The sequence below is a fragment of the Rhinichthys klamathensis genome, unplaced genomic scaffold, assembly GCF_029890125.1.
Source record: "Rhinichthys klamathensis goyatoka isolate OS25496 unplaced genomic scaffold, OSU_Roscu_1.1 h1tg000157l_1, whole genome shotgun sequence".
In the NCBI taxonomy this organism is placed as follows: Eukaryota; Metazoa; Chordata; class Actinopteri; order Cypriniformes; family Leuciscidae; genus Rhinichthys; species Rhinichthys klamathensis.
In genome coordinates, this window is record NW_026606692.1 from 4,140,001 (window position 1) to 4,167,581 (window position 27,581).

General features: G+C 40.5%; 1 protein-coding gene across 2 annotated transcripts in view; it reads left to right on the top strand.

The window, feature by feature from the left end:
• erbb4a (erb-b2 receptor tyrosine kinase 4a) overlaps window positions 1-27,581 on the top strand; it is a 207,324-nt gene that overhangs the window by 103,964 nt on the left and 75,779 nt on the right. For both annotated transcript variants that reach the window (XM_056258702.1, XM_056258703.1), the window contains exons 2-3: window positions 4,042-4,193; window positions 19,281-19,467. In XM_056258702.1, coding sequence (XP_056114677.1) covers window positions 4,042-4,193; window positions 19,281-19,467 — 339 coding nt within the window. The remainder of the gene's footprint in view (window positions 1-4,041; window positions 4,194-19,280; window positions 19,468-27,581) is intronic.

Consider the following 27,581-nt stretch of genomic DNA (forward strand, 5'->3'; position numbering starts at 1 on the left):
AATAAAAAATAAAAATAAAAAAACTTAATTCACAAATTGCATGCCTGGTTGAAAGGATCCAAAGATCCCTGTAGACTTTAATATTGAGTTGAACATTTTGTTCATGAAAACAAATTAACATGCGTTTTTTCAGATTATATTTAGTTTTGCTTGGAAAAAGCTGGCCCAAACCAGTTTTATTTCATCAATTACTGAAATAATTAAATATTTAGTAATAAGCTTTTATGACAGAAATATCACTAGGCTACATGTAACTTAAATCATTTAATTCCTTCATTATCAACACTGTCTAGAATAGCGATTTAAGTGTGAATTGTGACTTCTCTTTGTGTTAAATCAGCCTCAGACTCCAATAGCCGGTGGGGGGTTGGAGGGACAGTTCAGTGCTGTATCGAGCGCGCAGGACAATAGGCATAGGTGTTAATGTTCCTCTTTCATATGGAGAGCGAGGGAGACTAAATAAACTTGTTAAAAAGAGATTCAGCGCGAGAGAGGCAAAGAAAAACGCATGTTTTAATTTAATTATGTTGCTTTGGACAATTTTCGTTTTGTAGGCCTACTGTTTTAATTGTTTAATATAGCTGTCATTTCTTTGGCAATACAAATTTAAAATGTTGCAAGAATAAGATTAGCCTAGTGTTTCTTATTTTGCATCGCAAAAGAAATAAACTCTAAACCCGATGCAACCCTGTTTTAAATAAAAAAAACTGTCCCGACACTTTATTTAAACCTTGAAATGTTCGAACTTGGTTTCAAACTTAAGTAATTTTAGTGTTCTTTTACATTACACAATAATTTAGCAGACTAAAGACGTGCTTCTTCATTTTCATTTTCTGATGCAATCGGCTGACAATCTTCCTTCATCAGTTTTTGTCGTTTGTGCAGCGGCTGCGGTTCCAGGAATGTAGCAAATTTATGTTGTAATATTAATTAAACAAAACTCTTGACTTTAAATAAGTAAACAGTTATAAACAGTTAGCTATTTAAGCATCAAGAAGGTTAAACATAAACGCTGTAGGGCAACATCGGTTAACAACATGTATGCTACATTGAGATTCGATCCGAGTCGATTGAAGCTCCTCGAAGCTCGTGTTGTTGCGTTAACCACTGAGCTATCGTCTATACGTCTGTGACTGTTTTTATTGCAATGTTTTACTTTTTCATTATTTATTCAATTTCATTTCAGTAGCCTAATTTCAGTATTGTGATTATGAATTATTTTAACTACGTTTCACTTGTTGAATTCATCTGCTACCAGCTTTCAAACGCTCTGAATCAGTGCGGTGCGGCAGCAGATTACGGATTAGAGAGAATAAACAAACACTTTTCAGAGTCTATGATTGTAGCGCCTCTTGGCGGTAAAAGGCAGCAAATACACCCCACATTTTACCGCCGCGGTGGAACGGCTGATGTGGGCATTGTCATGGCTTGCCTCGACATTTGCGTTTGAATAGCGCGCGTCCTCCGTGGGCGTGTCAGATTAACGCGTAATGAAGTGTAATGAGCTGGGGAAAAAAAATCTGACAGCACTCTCTTTTCATACAGATTACATAAACTGAGAATATTTGTTTTTTATATAAATTACATCATTAAAAAGAAGAGAATTCAAGCTTCATAAAGAAAAACCTCTCGTGCCTGTATGACAAGTATTTGCAGAGTTAGAGTTAATTTTTCGGACGTGTTTCAGAATGGACTGCACTGACAGAGAGAAGGCAAAACTCGCATCATGTTTATTTTTCTTTATTTGACAAAAAGCACAAAACTTTGTTTTTATTGTGAGTATACAGAAAAATAATAGACAATTAACAGGATCGATTGATGTATAACACTTATATGTACGATCAAAATCAACAGAGTATTTTAAGTCTATTTTTCTGCTATGTGAAAAAAAAACGGCAAAACGCGCGGGCGCGTTTCTGGTCCCCAGAGGGTTAATTTATCATCGTCATCATTGTAAATTATTGTGTTTGTGGAGGTTGCAAAAACTCCGGCCTGACTCAGGACATCGAGTCAGGTTTCCTAACAAGAAAAGGGACGGTGCTGTCTATCTATCGTGCCTGTGTGCGGTGTGTGCAGCTGTGGAGACAGGATTTCTCTTCCGCATCGGCTTCCAAAAACGCGATCGTGTGTAGCGTACACCAGATCTGAGGAACAAAAACGTGTATATCAGGAATAAAAATATCTATCTGTCTCTCGATGAGCTAAGTTATATTACGTAACGTTAGTCTGGACGGATATTAATGAGCATGACATACGCGCCTGATCAAAGCTTATATAGTTTATTCTGATATTGGTAAATTCCAATACTCCTAGATGACCAATAATAGCTTTGCTATTAACTGATACGATGGTAATAATAATCGATATACACCTCACATTTTAGCCAAACAGAATGAACGATGCACTGTTAACTCTATTACACTATTAATTAAAACTCACAGTGAACAGCATTAAATATAAAAACACATATGCCTTACCTTTTTGTTGCAGTGCAGTTTTTATTGCAGTGGTATAATGTTTTGCCGACAGCACTACAGTCCTCATTTTTTTATTGCTGCTTCCATTCTCCTGATTGCTATTATTTCATTTCTTCTTAAAAAAACATCCAGGGAAGATTGAATAGGCCTGTTCTTTTAATGTTTACTCAGTATCTGACAGCTAGGCTAATCAAAAATACGCGCGATTAAGTGATGCAATAAACTGCGGCTGCGCACACTCACTCCACACAAGTTTTTTTATAATAATACTTTTGCAATAATGTGTGTGTCCTCTGACCGTTGTTCTGTCTAACATTTAATCCTGGCCTGTCCCTGCTCTCTCGGCAGCATAGCAGGCTCATAATTGTAAGGCTGTCGTCCGTGGTCTGTCATACGAGTAAGTCCGAAATGTCATTGCGATCCATTGTTTTCCTGTTGTTTGAATGGTTTGAATCGACCGCTCTCCCGCCCGTTACGTCACGCCCGTCACGCCCATTTTCAGATGCGGAAGTACAATTCTCTCACAAAAACGACTCCAGAAGCCAATGTAACGTATTTATAAGTATATTTTAAAGAAAATCTAATTACTACATTGTTTTTCTATACATTTACTCGTTGGGTCCTCTAACCTGCAATATGCCCTTTAAGCCCCGGTGAAAAGTGGGTCAAATTAAGGTACTTTACAGCCTCAATCTGAGAGGGAGGGAAAAGAGGTAGAAGGAAAGGGTGGAAAAAAAGATTGACGTCTTACATTTCCCTTTCTAGTGAGCTTTCTCAGAAACAAACTGACTCCAGCACAGAGGAGACCTCTATTTGTGAGAAACATTGTACTGGACGGCACATTGTTCTCCTCGCCAGATGCTTTTCTCAGTTGTAGTTGTGGCATATTCAATAAGGAAATCTATTCTCCATTTGTCCAGCAGAGGTCTAAATCTTGGCTTTGTATACACCATGGCACCGCCGTGTCCTCCGGGACTACCTAACTGTGACAGTGAATGAATTTAGCTGGGAAGGGTGTAATTTGTCCACAGCAATAATATGGAGTGGTCCGCTCTGCAGGCGGCGGGCTGTAATATAGCTTGCTGTAATGTAGAGAAACAGTCGCCCTCCGGGGTTCAATAACTGCTTATTACTCCTGCCTCCACTTCAGAAGCATCACCATCACCATCAGCCCAGTGGTTTCCCACATTATAACTCCAGCACAAATGCCTCTGCTGCGCTATCGACTGGAGTTCCTCTTATTCTCTAAGCCTGTTGAGCAAATACTCTGTTTGTGGTCATGGTTCTACAGGTCCGTGATCTAATAGATGATGTTAGGGAATTGTCCTCGCCAGCTCTCATTTGTCTTCATATAGAGCCGAGAGAGAAGCCAAGCTGGTCAGTTTTCAGCAACGGGTTATGACATCTTGATGAAATAGCTTCAGAACTTGTGTATAGCACTTATATGTTTATTTTTCCCTGTGGATGTATTTATATGATCTTCAATCTTCTCAATGAATTAGTGCAAAACCGTTTTAGTCATCTGAATGATCATTCTCTCTGTCTCTGTTTTTCTCCTCTGCAGTGTGTCCTGGCACTGATAACAAGCTCAGCACGCTGTCTGATTTGGACCAGCAGTATAAGACTCTTCGGAAGTTTTACGAGAACTGTGAGGTGGTCATGGGTAATCTGGAGATCACCAGTATTGAAAGAAACCGCAACCTGTCTTTCCTCAAGGTGAGTACCAGCAGCTAAAACTGATGATGGATGAATGGATAGATAGATGGAACAAAATCTTACTGACCCCAAACTCACCTTAAAATCCCAGTTAGGTAGATTTGCACCGTGTGCAACTTTTATTAAAATGAACAAAATATAGAGCATCATTATGTGTGACTAACAAGCAGAATACTATTTTCTCTCAATATGAACACTCTAGTGACATGACATTAGAGAGCGAGCCATCCTGTATTTCTGGATTTCAAAGGCAGTTGGAGCTTTTAGCAGTCTTTTGTATGGGTGCTGCAATTACTGGCTGGTAACACTGATGGTTAAATAGCTCTTTTACATTTGCATTAATGGATGTTACTCTTCACTCTGGTTTCACACTTGGTATGACTGCAGAAATGGAGCAAAAAAGGCTGTGCATGGCTGCCTTGTTTTCACACTAAAACCAGGTGTATTACATATTCACAGAGAAATCAACTGGCTATGCCGTGTCTCTGAATAAATGGATGCTTTTTCATGAAAGCCGTCTCATACCGGTTTTAATGTATAGGATGAAAAAGTGGGAATAGCTAAAATTGTGTTGCACACATAAAAACAAAGTGTGTCATATGGTGGTCCTATGCTGAGCATAATGTTAATAATTATCGCCTTTCTGTCTATATGTCTTCTTTTAGAAGGTGGCTGACTATTTTACACTTGAATAATGACATTGAGAAGTTGTAATAGCCTTTTTAAAATGTAAAAATACACAGTGAAGGTGAGCTAAAATAAAGTAATAAACTGAAAAACTTTGTTTTAGAATGATAATGTTTTTACCCCTTAAAGACCTTTATTGTAAAATCATTGGCTTATTGCTTTTATACAGTATATCGGTGGAAACAGCAATATTATAAAAGGCAAAATAGTATCCTTTCTGACATCATTTATATACGTCTTTGTCATCTCTTGTTTGATTGGTTCGAACCGCACATAAAAAGGTGACCCAGGTCACGGTTCGCAGATAATATGAATGCAATCCGTCTTACATCACAGAAGTAAGATCCTCTTGATCTTACTTCTGATCTTACTTCAGATCCTCTTGTCCGCCCTCTCATCACTGGGCATCACTGGAACCTCCCTCAACTGGTTTGAGTCCTATCTCACAGGTAGGTCCTTCAACGTCACATGGAGAGGTGAGGTATCCAAAGCACATCAACTGACCACAGGGGTTCCTCAGGGTTCAGTTCTCGGACCACTCCTCTTCTCCATTTACACCACATCACTGGGACCCATCATACAGGCACATGGTTTCTCTTACCATTGCTATGCTGATGACACCCAGCTCTACCTCTCATTTCAACCAGATGATCCCACAGTAGCTGTACGGATCTCAAGCTGTCTGGCGGACATCTCGGCATGGATGAAGGAACATCACCTGCAGCTCAACCTGGCAAAGACTGAGCTTCTCGTCCTCCCTGCCAATCAGTCTCTACAGCATGGCCTCACTATCCAGCTAGATTCTTCCTCAATCCCCCCATCAAGGTCGGTCAGAAATCTTGGGGTAATCTTTGATGATCAGCTGACCTTCACAGACCACATTACAAAGACAGCTCGATCATGCAGGTTTGCTATGCACAACATCAGGAAGATCAGGCCTTTCCTAACTGAGCATGCAACACAACTTCTCGTCCAGGCCCTGGTCATTTCTAGGCTTGATTACTGCAATGCTCTTCTGGCTGGACTTCCATCATGTGCAACTAAACCCCTACAAATTATCCAGAATGCTGCAGCTCGTCTTGTCTTCAAAGAGCCCAAAAGGGCCCACGTCACTCCTCTGTTCATCTCTCTGCACTGGCTACCACTCGCTGCTCGCATCAAGTTCAAGGCTTTGACGCTTGCTTACAGATTGACCACAGGTTCAGCTCCCTCCTACTTCCACTCACTACTACAAGTCTACATCCCTACCAGAAGCCTACGATCGGTCAATGAGCGACGGCTCGTGGTACCATCACAGCGGGGCACAAAATCACTCTCCAGAACATTCTCATTCACGGTTCCATGCTGGTGGGATGATCTCCCCACCCTCATCCGGAATGCAGAATCCCTGACAGCATTCAAAAGACAACTGAAAACTCATCTCTTCCGGGAGCACTTAACATAACATAAAAAAAAAAAAAAAATATATATATATATATATATATATTAAAAAAAAATCCTTTCCTCTAAATCCTCGCTTGCCTGGCTTATGCTACTCCGAGCTATGTCTGAACTTTGTATTTTGAGCACTTCTTGCGTTGTTTTTGCCTCTTCACGATGACTCGCTTGGTTTAGTCCTCAGTTGTAAGTCGCTTTGGATAAAAGCGTCTGCTAAATGACTAAATGTAAATGTAAATGTAAGTAAACAGATATGTTTAATCCAGTTATTGTGCATCTCAAATCCTGTGTATTTTATTGAGACTCCCCTCTTATTTCGTCCCTACATCGCGCATGATTACCATTGAACGAACAAAGACGTGTTTCAAAGGTCTCTTGTTTACCTGTAGCCCTGATGTTTTCACATCAATCTACCAGCATCCAGGATCAGGGTGCGTATCGGCAGGTGGTGTCACTTTGGCCTGTCAAATAGACCCATGGTCCGCTGTCAGGTTGTATCCTGGTCAAGGCCTGAGCGTTCCAGCAGCAGCAGCTAATGATGTTACAGGCTTTGACTGACTCTTCATTAAGGTCTGATCAATCAGGCTGCTGGCTACCTCATGCCTGCTTAGTGGAATACCAGAGTGGCTCAATGTCTGAGCTGCCAGGTCGTGTTAACGTCAGGAACTGACACAGACTATTGCCTCTTTACATTTGTTGCTCTGCCACCGTGGTCCGTATACATGCAGTACATGTGGACAGACAGATCTATGCAGTAGTAGGACCTCTCTCAGGTCATTTTGTTCCTCCTTCCTTGTTAAAATCCTTCTCACATTTCAATCTCCGAGTTGAAAAACACACTGCTGGCCTCTCTGCCAATTTTAGGGTGACCCGCGGTGTATTAAAGACTCTCCGTGCTCTTCATTTCATTTTTTTTTTTTTTTTTTTTTTTATAGAGACATCAGTATTTGGGAAAGTAAAATGGAAGTAAAGTACCATGTACATTTTTATTCAAAAGTGTATATTTTTAGATTGTGTAAATAATTTATAAATGAATAAGTTGTCATAACTGCATGCATATTTTTACATTACATTATTTTTTTTACATTTATTCATTAGCAGATCCTTTTATCCAAAGCAACTTACAAACAATGAATGAACGAATGAATATTATTTTATTATTATTACATATTTTTCCCTGATGAGGATATCCTTGAATATTACTACAATAAACCTCTAAACACTAATCATATGCACACACACAGATACACATGTATGCATTCATGCATTTATTTATTTATCTGTGTGTGTGTGTATACTTAAAATAAAGTTTTGGATGCATGCTGTCACTGTCACTGTCACACACTGTTTGATATGTAATGTCATCTGTCTGTTTTGAAATAAACTACTATAAATTAGTTTTAAGTAATATGCAATGTAACATGCATTTTATATATTTTTGTGCACTTTATTTTGTTTATGTATTTCAGGCGCTGCACATTTGTTGCATATGCTTATTGTATGGACATTCAGGTCTATGGTTTTGAATGCAATGCATTTTGGGTTATAAGGCATTGCAGCAGCCAGAGAGAGTTACTCACAGTGACAGCACAACCAGCAAGTGACTGACTCAACACTGAGAGAAAGTGACACAGACTGGAGTAGTGGGCAGCTTGGACCATGTAAACAGACACTGTACACAAATGAACCCATCTGTGTTGGGCTCTCTATTTCTAACTAGTTTCCCTTTCAGCAGAAGTACAAGAGTCGAGAAAACTTGTCGAGAACTCTCTATTTTAGAAAAAAAAAAAAAAACTGTCATGGATTTGACCCAGAAAAAATATATTCAGGGCTTTAGCCAAAAGTCCAGAAATGATGATGCCCTTAACAGTGGATTTATACCTTACTGTTTTATGCTGACACAACTAGACATTTCATGTGTCCAAACGTCCAGACAGAATGTTTTTATATCTGGTAAAACTTGTAGATTAGGGAGATGTCTCCTCATGAACTCCTTCAGTCTTTTGTAAATGCTATTTCTAGTATTATTTCAAAGCAGCTTGCAATTCAGGCTTATTTAAAAAGCTTTAAGAGTTGGGTTTACTTTTAATTGGAAGAGGATTGATCAAATGTTTTATATTGTGTCATTCTGGATGAATACTTACAGAATACAGAATACTTAAATGATAAAATAAACATCTCCAACAGCTCTTGGCCCTGCTTGCCACAGATAGCTATGTAATGTAATTATTATTATGAACTGTAATAATTGAATATGAAAATGTCACATTATGAACGAAAAATAGGACTTTTTAACCCTGTAAAACCTGATATAAGAAAAAAAAATCAGATATACTGTATAATAACAATACAATAATAAAAAAGTTTGCATATGTGTTTCAGTTTTTTTTTATTGTGATCATTCAGGCCCATATAGTAATGGCAGGCTTTAATATTCCCACAGGTAAATCCACGATAATCCACACACAATATACACATTGATTGACGAGACCCAACAAAGACACACCAACTGAACTGAAGATAATGACACACACACCTGAACACAATGACAAAATCAAATCAGTGGCCATGACGGCAAACAAGGCAGGGAGAAACAGTGAACGAGTCTTTGATGGTGTGACACATGTCTTATTAAGATGATATTTAGCTTAGTTTTATGATGAAATAATGTAGTTTTTAGAACACATACTGTATAATGTAATACAATGATTGAGAGATGAACAAATAAACGTCCCTCAAAAGCTATGCCATATTTAATAATCATATTTTAACATGATTTAAAAAAATATATATGTATGGATAATCAAGTAAGGATAAGTTGCTTCAGTCCAGTAAATGTTCATCGCGACATATTAATAACAATATAAAAAGTTATTATGTTTAATTGTACCTTAATTGAGATTTCACTGCAAAAAAGAAGGGGGAACGTTTTTAGAATAACGTTTTACTTGCTCAAAAAAAGTATGAGCAATAAATTAGAGGTTATAATTCATGTTCAATATTGTGTATTTTTTCAGCAAAGTTGTGATCATGTTGATATTATACAGTAGGGGCCAGGAAACTGGTATATCAAAATATGATACAGTGGGCTTTAGAGAGTTAAACATCCCAAAAAATCTGATGTCTGAGGTCTGTTATAATTCCAGCATACAGTTATAGTTAATAATAATAAGAATAATAATAATAATAATAATAGGCTATATATGTATATACATATATATATATATATATTTTTAATCTTTCTCCAGTTTTGTATCCTCGTGTTTCCGGAATGAGTTTAATAAGTCTGACTCTGCGATTACTTTAGTAAAACGCTCTGCTTCTCTACCCATTTCGCTCTTATGCTCCATAAAATCCACTTGCTTTCCTTTTTAATTAGGATGTAATCAGAATCTGGGCCTGTCATTAATCAAAGCCGCCTAAATGAGAGGGGATTGTCCAGCTCACTAGCCTCATTACAGGTCTGTGTGTGTGTGTGTGTGTGAGTGAGTACTAATAGTTCAAGGTTGAAGCAGTTTCAACGAGTCTTTCTGAATGTTATATCGCTACGCCAGGTGGCAGGAAGGGAATGTCTGTATGAGTGAGTAATTCAATCATTTGCTCAACCAATTCGTTCAAAACACTTGATTTATTCAGAAACGTGCAACATTTGATTCTACGACTTTAACTTTTCTTTCGCTGTCGCAGTAACTGTACTGTAAGCAACTTGAAATTAAAATGTAAGTTGAGAATTAATTGTACTTTTTGTTCACTGAACTGTTGTATAAAAGCAAAAAAGCTTGCGATGCAAAAGCATTGTCATCATAAGACCACATTAAACGTGACTGAGTGAATCATTTACTCAATTCATTTGTTTAGGCTTTGTATCATTTAGGAATGAAACAGTAAAACTTACTGAATGAGTGAGTCAAACCATCAATTCCGATTTGTTCAAAGAATAAAACATTAAAAAAGTAATTGCGACTACATCACTTTTTATCTCACAAATCTGACTTCTTTTCCTCACAATTGTGAGTTTTATCTCAGAATTGTGTGATATAAAGTCACAATTGCGAGTTATAAAGTCAGAAGTGCGTGATATAAAGTCGCAATTGTGTTATATAGTCAGAATCGCGTGATATAAAGTCACAATTCTGAGATAAAAAGTCGCAATTATCTTTTAAAATGTTTTATTCTTTGGCGGAAACGAGCTTCCATACCTGTTAATGCCATGTAAAATGTAATAATTTTTCACAATACTGCTGTTTTTACTTTGTCTTTGCTCAAATAGCTAAATGCTGCCTTGGTGGGCATATAAGAGACAAAAACGCTTCTTGCTCAGTTTGCATAGTGCATACAGCATTGGAAGTGGCGTTTCGAATATGCCCAGTATTTCTGTATTTTGAAATGTCTATCAAAGTACCGAAATTATATCCACTGTATTCTGAGTGAGTGCGAGACATACAGTATCCTCCCTATAGCTGTTCACCCACTTAATGTGTGCTGCTAAATGGGCATGCCCTTTCCCAAGAGGTAAATGAACCAGGCTGTAATTTTACTAGAGATGATGCTACTTGACTTCTGCACCTCTCATTTACAGATGTAGAATTTCACTACCTCCTCGCTAACTCTAAACCCTCTAAAATCACTTCAGCCTGACATAATGTGCCCAGTGAGAAAGAGGAAGGGTTCAAGAGGGCTTGTGGGAGAAAATGGTAATTGTGTCTGTGGGCTAATAGCACTGTCTCATTATCCCACTGCACTGTCACCGCAACATTGTTGGAGGAGAGAGTTTCAACGCGGCCGCGAGCTCACTAACATTAGTGTAATTACAGCTTTTTTTATTGGAAATTAACACATTGTTAGATTAAGCATCTCTTCACCTTCGCATAAAAAGTGCTATCACAAATTCATAGTCTGTAAGCATATTAGAGTCTACTAATTATACACTTTAGCATTCATTATGCTTGAAATGCCATGAAATAACGGCCATTTTCATGGCTATGTGGTCACATTTTCAACTTACTTTCTTGTCATAACTTTTTACTGAGGAATGGCATCTTGTCTCGATCACCAGCTGGAGTCCCCTTGAGAGCCACCAGGGGGCACTCCATCACAGACTTTTGTCATTCCATCAAAGACTTCATTTCCCATCATCCTTTGCCCGGACTCATCATCCATTTTTGTTTTCAGCTGTGTCTCATTAGCTCACCCTATATAAAGCCTGGTCTATCAGTCCCTCCTGGCTAGATCTTGCATGTCTGTTGGTACTGCTACTCTGAGCCTTGAATCCTGGTTTTCCCATGTCTTGTGATTCTCTGCCTGGTGTTCTCAGTTTACCTCTGCCCTTATCTCAGTCATTGTTTGGATTGGTTGTTTGTGTATGACCTTTGACTGTTTTTAACGTCGTTTGTGGATTGCCCTCATAATAAAGACTGCTCGTGGATCTTCAACCCTTGTGTCTCTGAGCATTACATAACACATCTAACATCAGTTTACCACCAAAGGAGAGGAATGGTCAGCATTGACACAGAGCTTTATTCTTTTATGCTGGACAGTCAATGGGCTTTTTTTCCAGCCACTTTTTTTATGTGTGTGTGAAGGACAGTACAGTAATTATAACATTATGATCATTATAAGTATGGAAGCTTGTTTCCGCCACGGAATAAAACAATTTTAAAGATAATTGCGATTTTTTTTTTTAATCATGCAATTCTGACTTTTTTTTCTCTCGCAGTTGCGAGTTATAAAGTCAGAATGGCAGGATATAAACTCGCAATTGTGAGAAATAAAGTTGCCAAGGCAACATTTCTATTTTTATCTTTTTTAAAGGGCACCTATTATGCAAAATTCACTTTTACATGGTGTTTGAACATAAATATGTGTTGGCAGTGTATGCACACAACCACCCTATAATGATAAAAATCCACCCAGATTTCAACAACCCGCTCTCAGATTCGGGGCAATGTGGCGTACTATTGCACAGGCCCCTCCCACGGCTGTTGATTGACACTGCCGTATTAGCATAGACCCGGCCTGAGTGAGCTAAACACAGTACGCCATTGTTTCGACGCCAGAGCAGCTGTAGGTGTTTTGTTATAAGATGTAAGACTGAACATAGCAGTCTTCATTTACTCTTGAGGATGGATCTGTACTAACTGTTCGTGATCCAGCTTACAGTCTCCGCAGCGATAGGCCTAACGTTACTGATCACGACAGTAATGGGAGAACGCGCACTTCATTACAGTTCATCTGAGTCATTTTACGGATATAAAGTTTACGCACCCACTGAAAATCTGTGTTTATATTTGTTTACTGTTAGTTGTAATGAGTGTTTTTGTGTAATTCGCTGTGTATGTTGATGATAATGAAAGGGAGCGAGTTTATGGAAAGGACTTTAATATTTCTGGAGTAACTGACGCTTCATCTTTTGTGTTATGTACAATAAACTTCATAAAACTCATTAGTAAATTTTTGGCCTTTCGGACGCAGTCTGCTACAACAGGTTTGTACTAATAGTGGATAAAAGCAAGATGAAAAATAAGTTAGAACCGTGATTAAAGACATTATTGTCTGACTCCGGGTCGAAATGAACACCGCTACTGAGAGTTTCTGTTTTAATATTATCATTCTGTGAGATGAGATTGTCCTGAGAGAGCGTGAGCTTGTCCTGAGAGAGCGTGAGATTGTCCTGAGAGAGCGTGAGATTGTCCTGAGAGAGCGTGAGCTTGTGAGGCTCCGCCCTCTTTGCTGGCAGCAGCAGCTCATTTGCATTTAAAGGGATACACACTAAAACGGAGTCACAGCCCCAAAAAAGTGACAATTTAAACATGGTGTATAAAATGATCTGTTGGGTATTTTGAGCTAAAACTTCACATACACACTCTGGGGACATCAGAGACTTATTTTAAATCTTGTGAAAAAGGGCATAATAGATGCCCTTTAAGATTTCATCTAATATTATATTATTTTATTTCAGTTAACAGAAACCATTTTTATTTTTTTTTTGTTAACAATGAAAACACTGCAATATACCCATCTCAGACAGTGAAAGTTCTAGCTTTTAGAAAGTGTGTCCGTCCAGTTTATTCACGGCTGTCTAGCTCTCATTACATCCACCAGTGTCATGACACGGACTCTGAGGTGAAATGAATTCCTCACAGCAATTATAGTCACCTGAAAATTATTAGAGCAATATGAAAAGGCCTGACAATAAAAAAAGACCTGCATGCACAGCATTCACATGAATGATGATTGAACTGTGTATCTTAATCTGTCAAATTAGACAATATTGACCCTGGCATACACAAAGCTGAAGTGTAATTAATTCTAAATCAATTACACAAAATCCTTTTCGCAGAAAGCTTCTTGCCTGCGGATTGATTTTTAGCACAGAGCCGATGTAGTAATTTCTTGGTGAAAAAAAAGTTGTAATATGAATTCAGTGCATTCAGATTCATGGCTCTTTCAGATCTGCAGTGATGGTTTACCACTCACAGTATGCCAACTCTCTTCTCCAATGGTTTGCTGTTGTTTCAAAAAGATACTCGTAAAGGTCATGATTGCTATTCAAATGAAGGTAATGATCGTCTGAGATGCCCAGCACTAGAGGAAGTCCCATTATTTGAGTTATGGAAGACCAAACTTTGCTTACAACATGCATTCTTATTAAAATGAGTCTTCAATGCTGCCTAATTTAGCCATCCAAATTGTTTTCCATCATGGATTTTTAATATTTGCCAGTGAGAGCTAGTTTCAGGCAAATATGTGCAATGTCATGTAGCTTGCCACATGGAGTGGAACAAACAGATTGCATTTAACAATAGTGATGACATTTATATTGTGTTGTTCTTTGGTTTGAATACAGAACAGACGGTGCCTGCTCGCCTTCGCCACATCCTGTCATCTAAAAATGGATGATTGTGACCCTAAAACTCTTCCCACTTCTCACTGCAGGGTTCTGTCAACTACCCTCCTCAATCACCATCTCATATCTCTCGCAAAAAAAAATGATCTCCTGCCACTTTCTCGCTTGTAACTGGAGTTGTTTTGTTTGTTCTGAATATTCTCCTGTTACTTCTGTTGCTGCCTCGCTCAAAATATGCTCTCAATAAAGATGTCAGCAGACTTTTATCATGCTTTTACCAAGGACAGTCAAGACATCAAACAACCAGCGAAATGTAGATTATAAAGTCATTAGAACTCCAAATATTTGCTGTTTGCTGAAGATCTGAAGATCTTTTATTGCAAATTTCAGTCAGATAATTTGCTCTTTTGTAGCTTGCATTTAAATATCAACCGTATCTTTGATGTTTCTCATAAAATTCCTTAGAAAAAACGAATTATAGACAAATGAGATCATTGTGGGCAAAGTATAGAGGTATTCAGTGAATGTGGATAGCAGTTTAGATCACTTGGTTTGGAGAATCTGATGGGAAATGTTTAAGTTAATGTTGAGATATCTTTATATTGCAGTATCTGATATCTTGGCAAATATGGACAGTTTTAGACATTGTTGAGATATCTTCTGAAAGATCACTGGGTTATTTATTTTTCTCTGAGAAGCTGGAGGCTTCATTGAAATTCTCCATTTAATCTCGTTGCTGTCTAGAAGAAAAAAAATAGATTAAAGATATATCATTTGGGATTTTTCGTTGCAATTGGAAATTATTTAAAAGTTTATTATATGACTTTTTATAGGATTTTTTATAGTTTAGCATTAAGTCTCTGTAATAAGTGTTCTGTATTTCACATTCCATAAAACAGTAAATGATGTGTATATGGGTAATATATGGATTAGTATGTGAATAAACAGTTGTATGCCATTACTGTATACATGGATATAATATCAAAGTTTTTTTTGAAAAAGACACATCAAAAAGGAATATTTGATTGTTTTAGATAAATCATTTGCAGTTAATAATGTATTTTTAAGTCACACAATCATCGTTTTCAATGTCAGTCATCAATTGCTATGTTTCTATCCACTTATTTTTATGCATATTTTGGAAAATCGCATACACAAATGCTAGACAGAAACGCCATGACGGCCATGAATTTTAAAAGTGCGAATAAAAAACGTATGCACGTAAAGACATGCACATAAACTACGATGAAAACACGTTTACAGAATAAGCGCATTCTCATCCCAAGGCGTCACTAAAATGACAATTTTGACCATGCTTCAATATTCGACGCTTTAGGCACCCTTTAGCGTCAGTTACATGACGCGATCCTAGGGCGTCATCTTACTGACCCTTTACCTAAGCGTCAGTTAGATGACGCGGGTAGGTTTAGGTCTGGGATAGGGTTAGGATTAGATAGCGTCATCTAACTGACGTTAAAGGTAAAGCGTCAGTAAGATGACGCCCTAGGATCGCGTCATGTAACTGACGCTAAAGGGTGCCTAAAGCGTCGAATATTGAAGCATGGTCAAAATGATTCCCAAGGCGTCAGTTTCATGACGCCTAGGGATGAGAATGGGCTGAAATAAACCCCTCGATGTGGAACAAAAAACTCATGACTTTGCATGAACTGTCGATGTGATTGGATAACTTTACTATACAACGATCGCATCGCACAGGACCTCGACATTTGGTTTGATCATTCTGAAATGCCTGAGCCAAAGTCTGTCATCAAAATTATGATTTTAATTCTCTCCCAGAACTGTTTCACATAATTTCCAAACACCAGGCATCTAAAGATAGCATGACAGCGTCATTTATGATGTAGGAAAAAAGAGCCACAGTGGCTTTCCTAATTGCAGCAACTTCCATATTTATTACAGATATTTTGCTCCAATTTTTCCAGGAAGTGTCGATTTTGTTCTCTTGAACACATGGGATGGATGCGCTGCTTTATTCGCAAATGTTTTATGCAATATTAAAATTTTGCGCGTAAGCTAAATTCGCAACTTTGGATGGAAACATAGTTACTGTCACTACCGAGCACTCGTGCACATCCCTAAATGTAATTATTTGACCACACTTATACATAAATAAATAAATCTATTCTTATTTGAAGCTTGTAGATTTGTGATGGATCACAGGCTGTCCAATGTCATACTTTAAAAAATCAGTATTTATAGTCATAGTGTGTGTGTGTATATACTTTATCACTGCATTAACATTTACTGCGCTTTAGATGCGTTCCTGTGACTTTTCTCCTGGGAACTGCATTGACAATAAAGTCATTCTAGTGTGTGAAGGGAACAGTTACAATAGCGAATACTTTTCCCCATCTCAGAGCATGTCCAGATCTGTTAAACATACGGATGATATAATGATTGCCATGCTGTGTTACGAACATGACCCTCAATCCAGGCAGGACATGTAAACTGTACAATATTATTTTAATTTAAAGCAACACCAAAACCTCATATATCAAACTAAAAAAAACTTCTCCTTTCAAATAGTCAGGTTTTGTAATTTTTCCCCCACTTGCAATTACTTTTCTTCATATTTTGCCTCTGTTCAACCACCATAATGAAAATTTAGTTGATAGATCAAACTTTAGTGTCTCTGTGGTACTTGTCAATTGTGTTGTTGTTGAAGACAAGACTATGTGTGTGTGTGTGTGTGTGTTTGTGAGTGTCTGAATATATTAGTTGTCCTAGACCCACCAAGATTAACTTTCTGTATGAAAAAAATACTCACAGCTGCTGTGTTTATGCATAACATTTAGCAAAAGAGCTGTTTGTTAACATGTTACTGTGATCTGACATTATTCAGAGTTATTCCAAGCTCCGTTTTAAAAGAGAAAAGGCATATTAAGCAGCTTAAACCTCATTTAGCAATAAATTGTATATTGTTTACTGCTTGCTAAATTGGCTTAAATCAATTATGAATTGCGGCGCAGAACTGTAATTGCAATTGAATTAGCCTGTGTTCTTTGGAAAGTCTATTAAAAAGACAAAAGCATGATTTTCTTTTCCTTTTTATTATTTCTTGGCAGCTAAGGCACTGATCCAGTGAATTTTTAATACCAAAAGGGCAAGAAAACAAATTAATGTCAAAGTAAACAGTGTTATTTGGGATGTTTGCTAAAAGCAAAGTAATCCTTTAATTAAATAAAGTAAATTAGAACCAAATTAGAAATTCTGCCCATGTCCTGTTGCCCAGTGTTTTGGAGGATTGTTGGTTTGTTGCTAGGTAACAGCAACTGCTGACGACAATTAAAGTGTTGCAGGTATGAAATCACTTTGTAGGCCAAAACGCGGAAACGAAGTTAGCATTTTAGCACTTCCGGTTCCATCGTACCAAAGTACAAGCCATTTTTTGAATGGGATTTTGGTTAAATGGCTGAAATAAGGTCTGTGGTGAACACACGCTCAAGACACTTTCATGTTTCACAACATAAAATACCGAGACTATCACAACATAAAATACCGAGACTAAGACTGTGGCGTAGTTCGTTTATAGTTTTTTTAAGTTGGTTTTTTGTCCCAAAAGCCTATGGGAAACTCCTATTGGGTTTTTAATCGAGAGAACCAGTGTGATGCTAACTGTTGGTTGGCCTACAAAGTGACGTCATACCTGCACCACTCTATAACAAAGGTTGCAGATTAGGCTTACAATGCTTTTGGGAAACCCAGCCCTGGTCAGTTATTGTCATGTTCCGGTAGCGTAATGTGGGCAGCCTTCGTTTTCAAAAGTCTCTGTTTTGGTCCATTTACACTGAAACGCAACCCTGGAGTTTTCAAACTAAAACTGGTTCTGCAGCATTCTCGAAAACGCCGGAGTAGTGTAGACGACAGGCGTAACCGAAGCAAAAGTTATGCGTTTTAAAAACGAAAACGCTCTTGTGTAAACAGGGCCTTAGTAGGCTAGTGATGCTACAGCATCACTATTAATATTGCTCATACTTAGCATTAGTGATGTGGACAAACCATTAATGCTAAACGTATGAGAACTTTGCACACTATCTAAAATGTACTTTATAAAGTTGTCATTTTTAGTGTGAATTCCTGCCATTGACCAAACAATATCATAAATATGCAGTTGTAATAATTTAGTGTCCTGCATATGTTATTTATCTGAGTTTACAGAATCCTCAAAATATATCACCGCTATTTCAAATAGCCGTAAACCTTGGGCACAGCACTGTGCCAGCAGTGTTAAAAAAACTATTGGAAGGATTTACGAAAGACACGCAGTGAAAGATTAGCACTGAAAAGGTGAAAGTTTCCCTTTCAGATGTATTCAAATGAATCATACAAGGTGATTTACTAAGGTTTGCGCTCGTCAATTTACTAGTATTTGCGCCATTATTTACCGCCATTATTTACAAAAAAAAACATGTCTTAAACCAGATGCTATTTTGCGCTGCTCTTGGTAGATTGTGTTGGTGATTATGGAAATGATCCGGCTGCGTCCGTGTTCTTTATTTGCATCATTGGGTGTCTTCAGTAGATCACGCGCAGAACTTTACACTTGCATCAGCGCTTTTATGGGATTGCATCTTCAAGCTGATTTGCCCTGTTTAGTAAATCTGGTCCTTTAGTTTGACATAATAATGATCTCTAGCAGTGTGTCCTTGTGTGGCCTTCCAGTGCGCGTGACTGGCAGGTGACAGCTGTCACCGTGTGCTTGGTCAGCTCTTCAGATGGATTTCTGTGACTACAGCAGCAGTATGTGTGTGTCCGATCAGAACGGCTATATCACATTCACTTCTTCTGCAAGAAATAGACCTGTCCTCTGTGCCTGCTAATGATACGCAGTGTGAAACAGTGATTGGATGTCAACATGATTGATGTGGGTGTGGAGAGGGAGGGTCCAGCGCTCTCTTGGGCCATTATCTCTTCAAATTATATCAAGGCTGTCTCGTTAGTCGACTAATAGACTTGATGATGAAGTTTTGGTAAAGCCTTGACTAAAGGACATACATCTTTGAAACACCAAAAGAAAATAGCTGATGGGATTCACCTGAGAAATGTCAAATATGTGCATTTAAGTTAAGTTTCTTCATTTCTTTGTATCTCCGCAGTCTATCCGGGAGGTGACGGGTTACGTGTTGGTGGCTCTGAACCAGTTTGACTATCTTCCTCTGGAGAACCTGCGGATCATCCGTGGCACTAAACTGTATGAAGGACGCTACGCTCTGGCCATCTTTCTCAACTACAGACGAGATGCCTACTACGGCCTGAGACAGCTCGGCCTCAAGAACCTGACAGGTATATTCTAAATGCTCATTCAGATATTGTAACTGCAGTTTAAAACTATTTTCTTGACTTTTGTTGTTTTTTATGTCAAAATCTTTGTCAAAGAAGATAAATGTCTTTCTTCAAATGTTCTGTAAGATTCTACTGATAACATTTCCCCAAAACATCTGTCTGAAATGTGCATTTAAGATGGTTTAGCAGCTTTAAAAAAAAAAAAAAAGCTGTATTTTTGTTTAGCACACATTCTTTGTTTGAATAAACCTGGAGTTTTTATAGTTTAAAGCTTAAAATATTTTCTAGATAATGTGCTTTTTTTCTGTGAACATTACCGTTCGAAAGTTTGCAGCCAGTAAGATTTCTTTTCGCCTGAAAAACAAAACCAAACAACAACTATACCTTTATTCAGCAAATAGAAATTAAATTGATCAAAAGTCACGGTAAAGACATTTATAATATCACAAACGATTTCTATTTCAAATAAATGCTGTTCTTTTGAACTTTCTATTCATCAAAGGATCCTGAAAAAAATCACAGTTTCCTTAACAATATTAAGCAGAACAACTGTTTTCAACATTGATAATAATAAGAAATGTTTCTTGCGCTGCAAATCAGCATATTAGAATGATATCTGAAGGATCATGTGATACTGAAGAAATTCAGCTTTGCATCACAGGAATAAATTACATTTAAAAATATATTTAAATAGAAATTATATTTCACAATATTACTGTATTTTTGAACATTAGGGATGTTTTTCAAAAACATTTAAAGAATGTTACTAACCCCGAACTTTTAAACAGCAATTACTGGATCAAAGATAATGAAGACCTGTTGTTAATTCTTTTTACAAATTGTAATTTGTCTAGTGCTAGTGCAGCACATTTATTTACATGGCCAGTTATTATAGTTCAGTCTATTTTTGTAATGTTTTGATGTCTAACTGATGTCTGTGTAAGTCGTGGTCTTTGTGGAAATCAGCATAGCAGGGACTGGTTTATGTGAACACGTTAGATAAGATTGGCACTAATAATGTCTTTCATGCTGTGCAATGCAGCAGTTATGATAATCATGTACATAAGAAGACGTCTCTCATATAAATTAGTCACTCCTCATTATGTGACTGCTTTTTATCTTATCAGCGTATTATGTGTATCATTTGAACATGTTTTACAGATTGCATCTAGCTTTTTTTTTTTCCAGCCTTGCTTGGTTGCCCCATAGGGAGACTTTCGTTTACATCTTATACCATGTGAAATAGAAACTCATCTTAGAACAATATTTCCAGATCCCCGTTGGGATGCATAAAGATATGGAGAGAAACAGAAACAGATCAAGGAGTCAAACAACCAACAGACCAATAGAGGAAGTCGTCGGCGCCTCAAAGCAAAATAGCCAGAGGCGTGATAACATTTGTCTGACTTCTGATGACTCATGACGGCCAATAGAAGCCCAGAGGAGTTCAGCAGGTGGTGCGAGGTCACAGTAGGTGAGGGACAGCAAGTTAAGACATGCCCTGCAGACATATTGCGGAACCATGTATTATTAATCTCAAATATGGCTTTTTCATTTTAATGGCTGATTAAACGATATCTTGGAACAAGGATGAACAGAGCGCTGACAGTATGGGTGCGCCACTGCATTCTTGTCTTCACTTTTATTTGTTTCCTCAAAGATATGATTTTCCTTTTATTGTTACTCTCTTTGTTGTGATGAGGTGTCAGATGGCATCTTTAAATGAATGGGGTTACAGGGCATGTCTTTGAAAAGAATCCACACAGCAGTTTTACTGCCACAAGAAAGATTTTGTCAGGCTTACAGTACATGAGAAATATGAGAATAAAACATGAACTCGGCACTGACATGCTGTGTTCATTGGTATTGAATTGACTTATGGAGAACGTCTCAGGTTACTACTGTAACCATAGTTCCCTGAGAAAGGGAACGAGACGATGCGTCACTTGACGCTTTGGGAACGCCCCCAGCGTGCATGCGTCTGAGCATCAATGTCAACTAGTCCAATGGAAAGAATGAGCGTCACGGGCGGGTGACGTCATGACCAGGAAGGGATAAAGGCTCACCCGGTGAAACGCGGCATTAGCTTCAAAAAGTCGAAGCAAGCCGATCACAGGGAAGCAGGAAGTATGGCAGGGTGACGCATCGTCTCGTTCCCTTTCTCAGGGAACTATGGTTACAGTAGTAACCTGAGACGTTCCCTTTCGAGGGAACTCGCGATGCGTCACTTGACGCTTTGGGAACGAGAATACCCAAACCGCCAGAATTCCAAGTACCTGAGTGTCAGTCTGTTGGAACTAAGCACTAAGCACCTGAGAACCTGGGGCAGCATCCAGGTCCAAACTGTAAAACCTGACGAATGTGAGCGGTGAGGACCAGCCTGCCGCATCACAAACGTCTTGGAGGGAAACCCCAAATAACAAGGCTTTAGAGGCCGCCATACCCCTCGTTGAGTGAGCTCTGACCACCAAGGGACACGGATGGTCAGAGTACTCGTATGCAAGTGCAATAGCCTCGACTATCCACTTGCTAACCGTCTGTTTAGAAGCAGGAAGACCCTTCTTAGGTGATCCAAAGCAAATAAATAACTGGTCGGACTTCCTCATAGACGATGTCCGATGAACATAAGTATCCAGTGCTCGCACTGGACACAAGAGGTTCAGCCTTTCCTGGTCCGCAGATGTAAAAGGAGGAGGACAGAAAGCCTGCAGCACGATAGGCCTCGGAATCAAGGTCGGCACCTTAGGGACGTATCCCTGTTTTGGATATAAGAACGCCTTGACCATCCCCGGTGCAAATTCAAGGCAAGTGGGGGAAACCGAAAGGGCCTGAAGGTCTCCAACTCTCTTAAGGGACGAAATAGCTAGCAGAAAGATAGTCTTAAGGGTAAGAAATTTCTCTGAAACCGAATCTAAGGGCTCGAATGGAGCCCTAGACAGGCCTTCTAGTACTATTGCCAAATCCCAAGCTGGCACCCTAGTGCGAGTTGCAGGCCTCAGCCTCAATGTGCCACGAAGGAAACGTGTAATCAGGGGGTCTCGACCCAACGATGTACCCCCAACCAGGGCGTGGTAAGCCGCAATGGCCGCCACGTAAACCTTAAGTGTGGAAGGACATAACCCTGACGTAAAGCGCTCCTGCAAGAACTCGAGTACTGTGTTCACAGAACAGTTAACCGGATCCCACTGATGTCGGTGACACCATACAGAAAAAACTTTCCATTTCAGCGCATATAGTTTCCTAGTAGCTGGAGCTCTGGAGCTTAGGATGGTCTCAGCAGCCTCAGCTGAGAGACCACTCTCTATGAGTTGGGCCCCCTCAGAGGCCAAACCCACAGGTTCCAAATCTCTGGTCGAGGGTGAAATATTGTGCCCCCGGCCTGAGACAGAAGGTCTCTCCTGATCGGGATCTCCAAGGGAGGACCGTCTAAGAGATGGATCAGGTCCGCAAACCAGATCCGACTCGGCCAGCGTGGTGCTACAAGCAGTAGGCTTATTCCGTACTGGCGGACTCGTTCCAGAACTCCTGGGAGCAGAGCAACAGGGGGAAATGCGTACAGACGTAGCCTCGGCCACGTCTGCACCATAGCATCCAGCCCCAGGGGGGCTGGGTGAGTAAGGGAGAACCAAAGTGGACAGTGCGTCGTGTGCTGAGACGCAAACAGATCCACCTCTGCTTGGCCGTAAAACTCCCAAATTTTTTCCACCGCCTCGGGGTGGAGTCTCCAGTCCCCTGGCCTCAGCTCCTGCCTCGACAGGATGTCTGCCCCCACATTCTGGTCCCCAGGAATATACACTGCCCTCAGGGAGAGTACCTTCCCCAGAGACCACAGGAGGATCTGGTGCGCCAGTTTGCAGAGCGGACGCGACCGCAGACCCCCCTGACGGTTCAGATAAGAGACCACTGATGTGTTGTCTGTTCGTACAAGCACATGATGGCCCCTCAGGTCTGGGAGAAACTGTCTCAACGCATTGAAGACAGCCATCATCTCCAGGCAATTGATGTGCCACGAAAGATGATGACTTTTCCACAGACCCTGAACCGAGCGGCCTTCCATTACCGCTCCCCAGCCGGTGAGGGAAGCATCTGTCGAGATCGTAACTCGATGGCAGAGAGCTCCCAACACCGGACCCTGGGTTAAGAACCAGTGTTTTTTCCATATAACCAAGGCACGAAGGCATCGCCGCGTGATCTTGATCATACGAAGTGGGTTTCCCCTCGGGGAGAACCCCCTGGTCCTGAGCCACCACTGCAAAGGTCTCATGTACAGCAGGCCAAAAGGAATCACGTTGGACGCTGCCGCCAAGAGACCCAACAGTCTCTCGAACTGTTTCACAGTGCGTGACTGGCCTAGCTTTAGCTCTTTGGTGGCTGTCAGGATAGCAGCTACACGAACGGGCGATAGAGTGGCCCGCATCGTCACTGAATCCCATACCACACCAAGGAAAGTGGTTCTCTGTACTGGAGAAAGAACACTCTTCTTGGCGTTGAGCCTCAACCCCAACATCTGCATATGGGCGAGAACGACACCTCGGTGCCGAACCGCCAACTGCTCTGATTCCGCCAGAATCAGCCAGTCGTCGATGTAGTTCAGAATACGTATGCCCTGAAGCCTGAGAGGGGCTAGAGCTGCATCCACGCATTTCGTGAACGTGCGGGGTGATAAAGCTAGACCGAAAGGAAGAACCCGATATTGGTATTCTTTGCCCCCGAAAGAAAACCTTAGGAACTTCCTGTGCTGAGGGAGGATGGAGACATGGAAGTAGGCGTCCTTCAGATCTATCGTGACAAACCAGTCCTCGGATCTGATTTGAGTCACGATCTGTTTGAGTGTTAGCATCTTGAACTTGAGTTTCTGTACTGAACGATTCAACAGACGAAGATCTAAAATGGGACGCAACCCCCCATCCTTTTTTGGAACAATGAAATAACGGCTGTAAAAACCCGACTCTCTGTCGGGTGAGTACACCTGTTCTATAGCTTCCTTTGCTAACAGGGCCTTTACCTCTTGCTCCATTACCAGAGCCTGCTCGGGATGCACCACTGTGGGCAGCACCCCGTTGTAACGAGGAGGACGAGAACCAAACTGGATTCTGTATCCTTTCTCTACAATCTGCAGGACCCAATGAGAAATATTCGGCAGAAGCTTCCACGCTGCCAGAAAATTTACTAAGGGAACCAGCCTCTCGAGGCTGGTCTCTGGTGTTATCGAGACAGCCAATTCCGGAGCCTGAAACATAATGGCAGGAACTACCTGAACTGGCCGCTCTAAGGCCCCCCTCAGAGGGCGCGAAACCGATGCTGTGCCGCAGCATAGCATCAGCGACTCGCTGGAGACCGCTGCGCCCTGAAGCACCAAGGGTGGCAGGGTTGGCAGAACGGTCTCGTGAGGACCCCGAAATGGAACGGGCACCGTATAATGAGGTGTACACCGCTCCACTTCGGTCGGGGCTGTCCTCACAGGCCTGATGCATGAACATCAGGACCTTTTTTTTTTTTGAACCGAAGTCTTCTTCGCCTGAAGAACGGTCCTCAGATCCGGCTTCGACTTAGAAGACTTCGGTTGAGAGGGTTGCGTCCGTCTCCAGTCTCTACGCGGAGGTGCACGAGACGCAACACTCTCTTTCTGATGCACACGATATGATGAGCTCGACGGCTGGGGCTGCTCACGCCCAGCAGTCCCAGGGGGCTGGACCCGGCGAGGGAGAAACTTTTTAAAAACGTCCGCTTGCTTCTTTGACTCCTGAAATCTCTCGACGACCGCGTGGACTGCGTCGCCGAAGAGACCAGAAGGTTCAAGCGGAGCATCTAATAAAAAAGCTCGATCTTTTTCTTTAATATCAGACAGATTTAACCATAAATGTCTCTCAGTAGCTACCAAGGCTGCCATAGACCGCCCAATTGCTCTGGCGGTCTCCTTAGTAGCCCTGAGAGAAAGATCGGTAGCCCGACGAAGTTCACGAATATCGTCATGACTGACTCCCTCACTACTATCCAGATCCCCCAGCAGGTCAGCTTGATAAGCCTGGAGCACTGCCATAGTATGCAGACATGCTCCAGCTTGACCTGCTGCCGTATAAGCTTTGCCCACTAACACCGAAGTGGCTTTAAGCGGTCTAGTGGGCAAAGCCGAGGCTTTCAGAGACGATGCAGGACCAGGGGAAAGATAACTGGCTAAATTCTCTTCCGCCTGGGGCATCGCCTCATAACCATACTCTTTCAGCCCTCTTATTCTCGAATAAGTGTTAACATGAGGGCTGAAAAGACGTGATGAATATGGTTTATCCCACGATTTAGAAATTTCTTTGTGCAAATCGGGAAAAAATGGAAGCCCTCGTGGTGGAGATAATGTGGTGGAAGATAAAAAGCGCTCATCTAATTTGCTTTTGGGACGAGCGCCCTTCTTCTCAGATGGCCATTCAATATTTAACTTCTCTACAGCCCGCGACATAACATCCACCAGCTCATCATATGCTGGGGAAATAAATTGTGAATCTCTTTCCCCCATGTATGTGCTTACACTCTCCACACTCATCGCATCAACCTCCTCGGAGGAAGAGCAATAAAGTAATGGAGGGCTCTCTCCCCGGGCGGAAGAAACCGCAGAGCGTGCTTCCGACACCGGGGAGAGAGCACTGGATCTCTCGGGTAAGGAAGGAGAAAGAGCCCTCGGACCCGTCTCCAACCCCTCCGAAAGATCCTTTTGCGATCCCCAGGAATGCATTCTCCGCGCTGCCTCAGCAGACGCGGGTCCTGATCCCTGTGGATCGCGAGCCTGCCCACTCTCTTTATCAAAGAGTGACAGGCGAGAGCGGAGCATGCGAAGCGGTAACATCTCACAATGCTGGCACTCAGCCCCCTCGAAGGCTGAGACCGCATGCTCCACTCCCAAACAAACGACACAAAGCTCGTGTGTGTCCCCACCCGTTAAATAACGCGGGCAGGGAGAAGCACACTGTTTGTACACTTGTTTAGTTTCCATCCTTTTCCGCAACAGACAACAGTAAATAGACAGAGACAAAATGACACAGATCGCTTGCTGAGACACAGAAGCTAATGCCGCGTTTCACCGGGTGAGCCTTTATCCCTTCCTGGTCATGACGTCACCCGCCCGTGACGCTCATTCTTTCCATTGGACTAGTTGACATTGATGCTCAGACGCATGCACGCTGGGGGCGTTCCCAAAGCGTCAAGTGACGCATCGCGAGTTCCCTCGAAAGGGAACATCTGATTAGCACATTATATCATTGCAGTTCATACTCTTAATTATATTTTTGTGCAGCTTAGTAATTAGTTACTTACTTGACTGAATGTTAAGCTCTATCATCTTAAAGGGATAGTTCACCCAAAAGTGAAAATTCTGTCATCATACTCATCCTCAAGTTGTTCCAAACCTGTATGGTTTGTCTCTTTCTTCTGCTGAACATGAAAGATATTTTGAAGAATGTCTGTAACCGAACAGTTGATGGGCACCATTGACTTCCATAGTATTTTCCCCCCATGCAGACTATGGAAATCAATGGAGTCCATCAATTGGTAGGTTAACCATATGCTTCAAAATATGGAAAATGAATAAAGAAATTTACCTACGGCAAAAACTCACTTAAACCAGCCTATGATGGTCTTAGCTTGTTATTTTTCTTTGATAGATTGCCACAGAATGGAAAATTATATCATGCCCATGAAAATCCAGCAAAACTGAAACCCGATATGCATAAAAGGACATTTATAAAGAAATATCTACACCCATTATGTCAATCAATGGTGCCTAAAAAACTTTTACAGCTGAATCACACTTTTATTGTACATTTTATACAATTATTGCAAGCATTTTTTTTATAAACAAGCTTTCTGCTTTGAAACCCCTCAGAATATCTTGTGGCATCGATTTTAAGTGCGTTAGTGGAAAGACTAGTTTTGCCCATTTTTAGAATCATAAAGACAAGTCTATATTATATATTTGACACTGATGCTGATGTTTTTTTTGAAAGCATTAATTTTATTTAGTTATTGACTGTGAACAACCTCAGTATATCAGTGAGAAATGTGCACTACAACCAGAATAACTTTTATTCCATACAATACAAGAGATTGCAAAGCTTCACACAATGGAT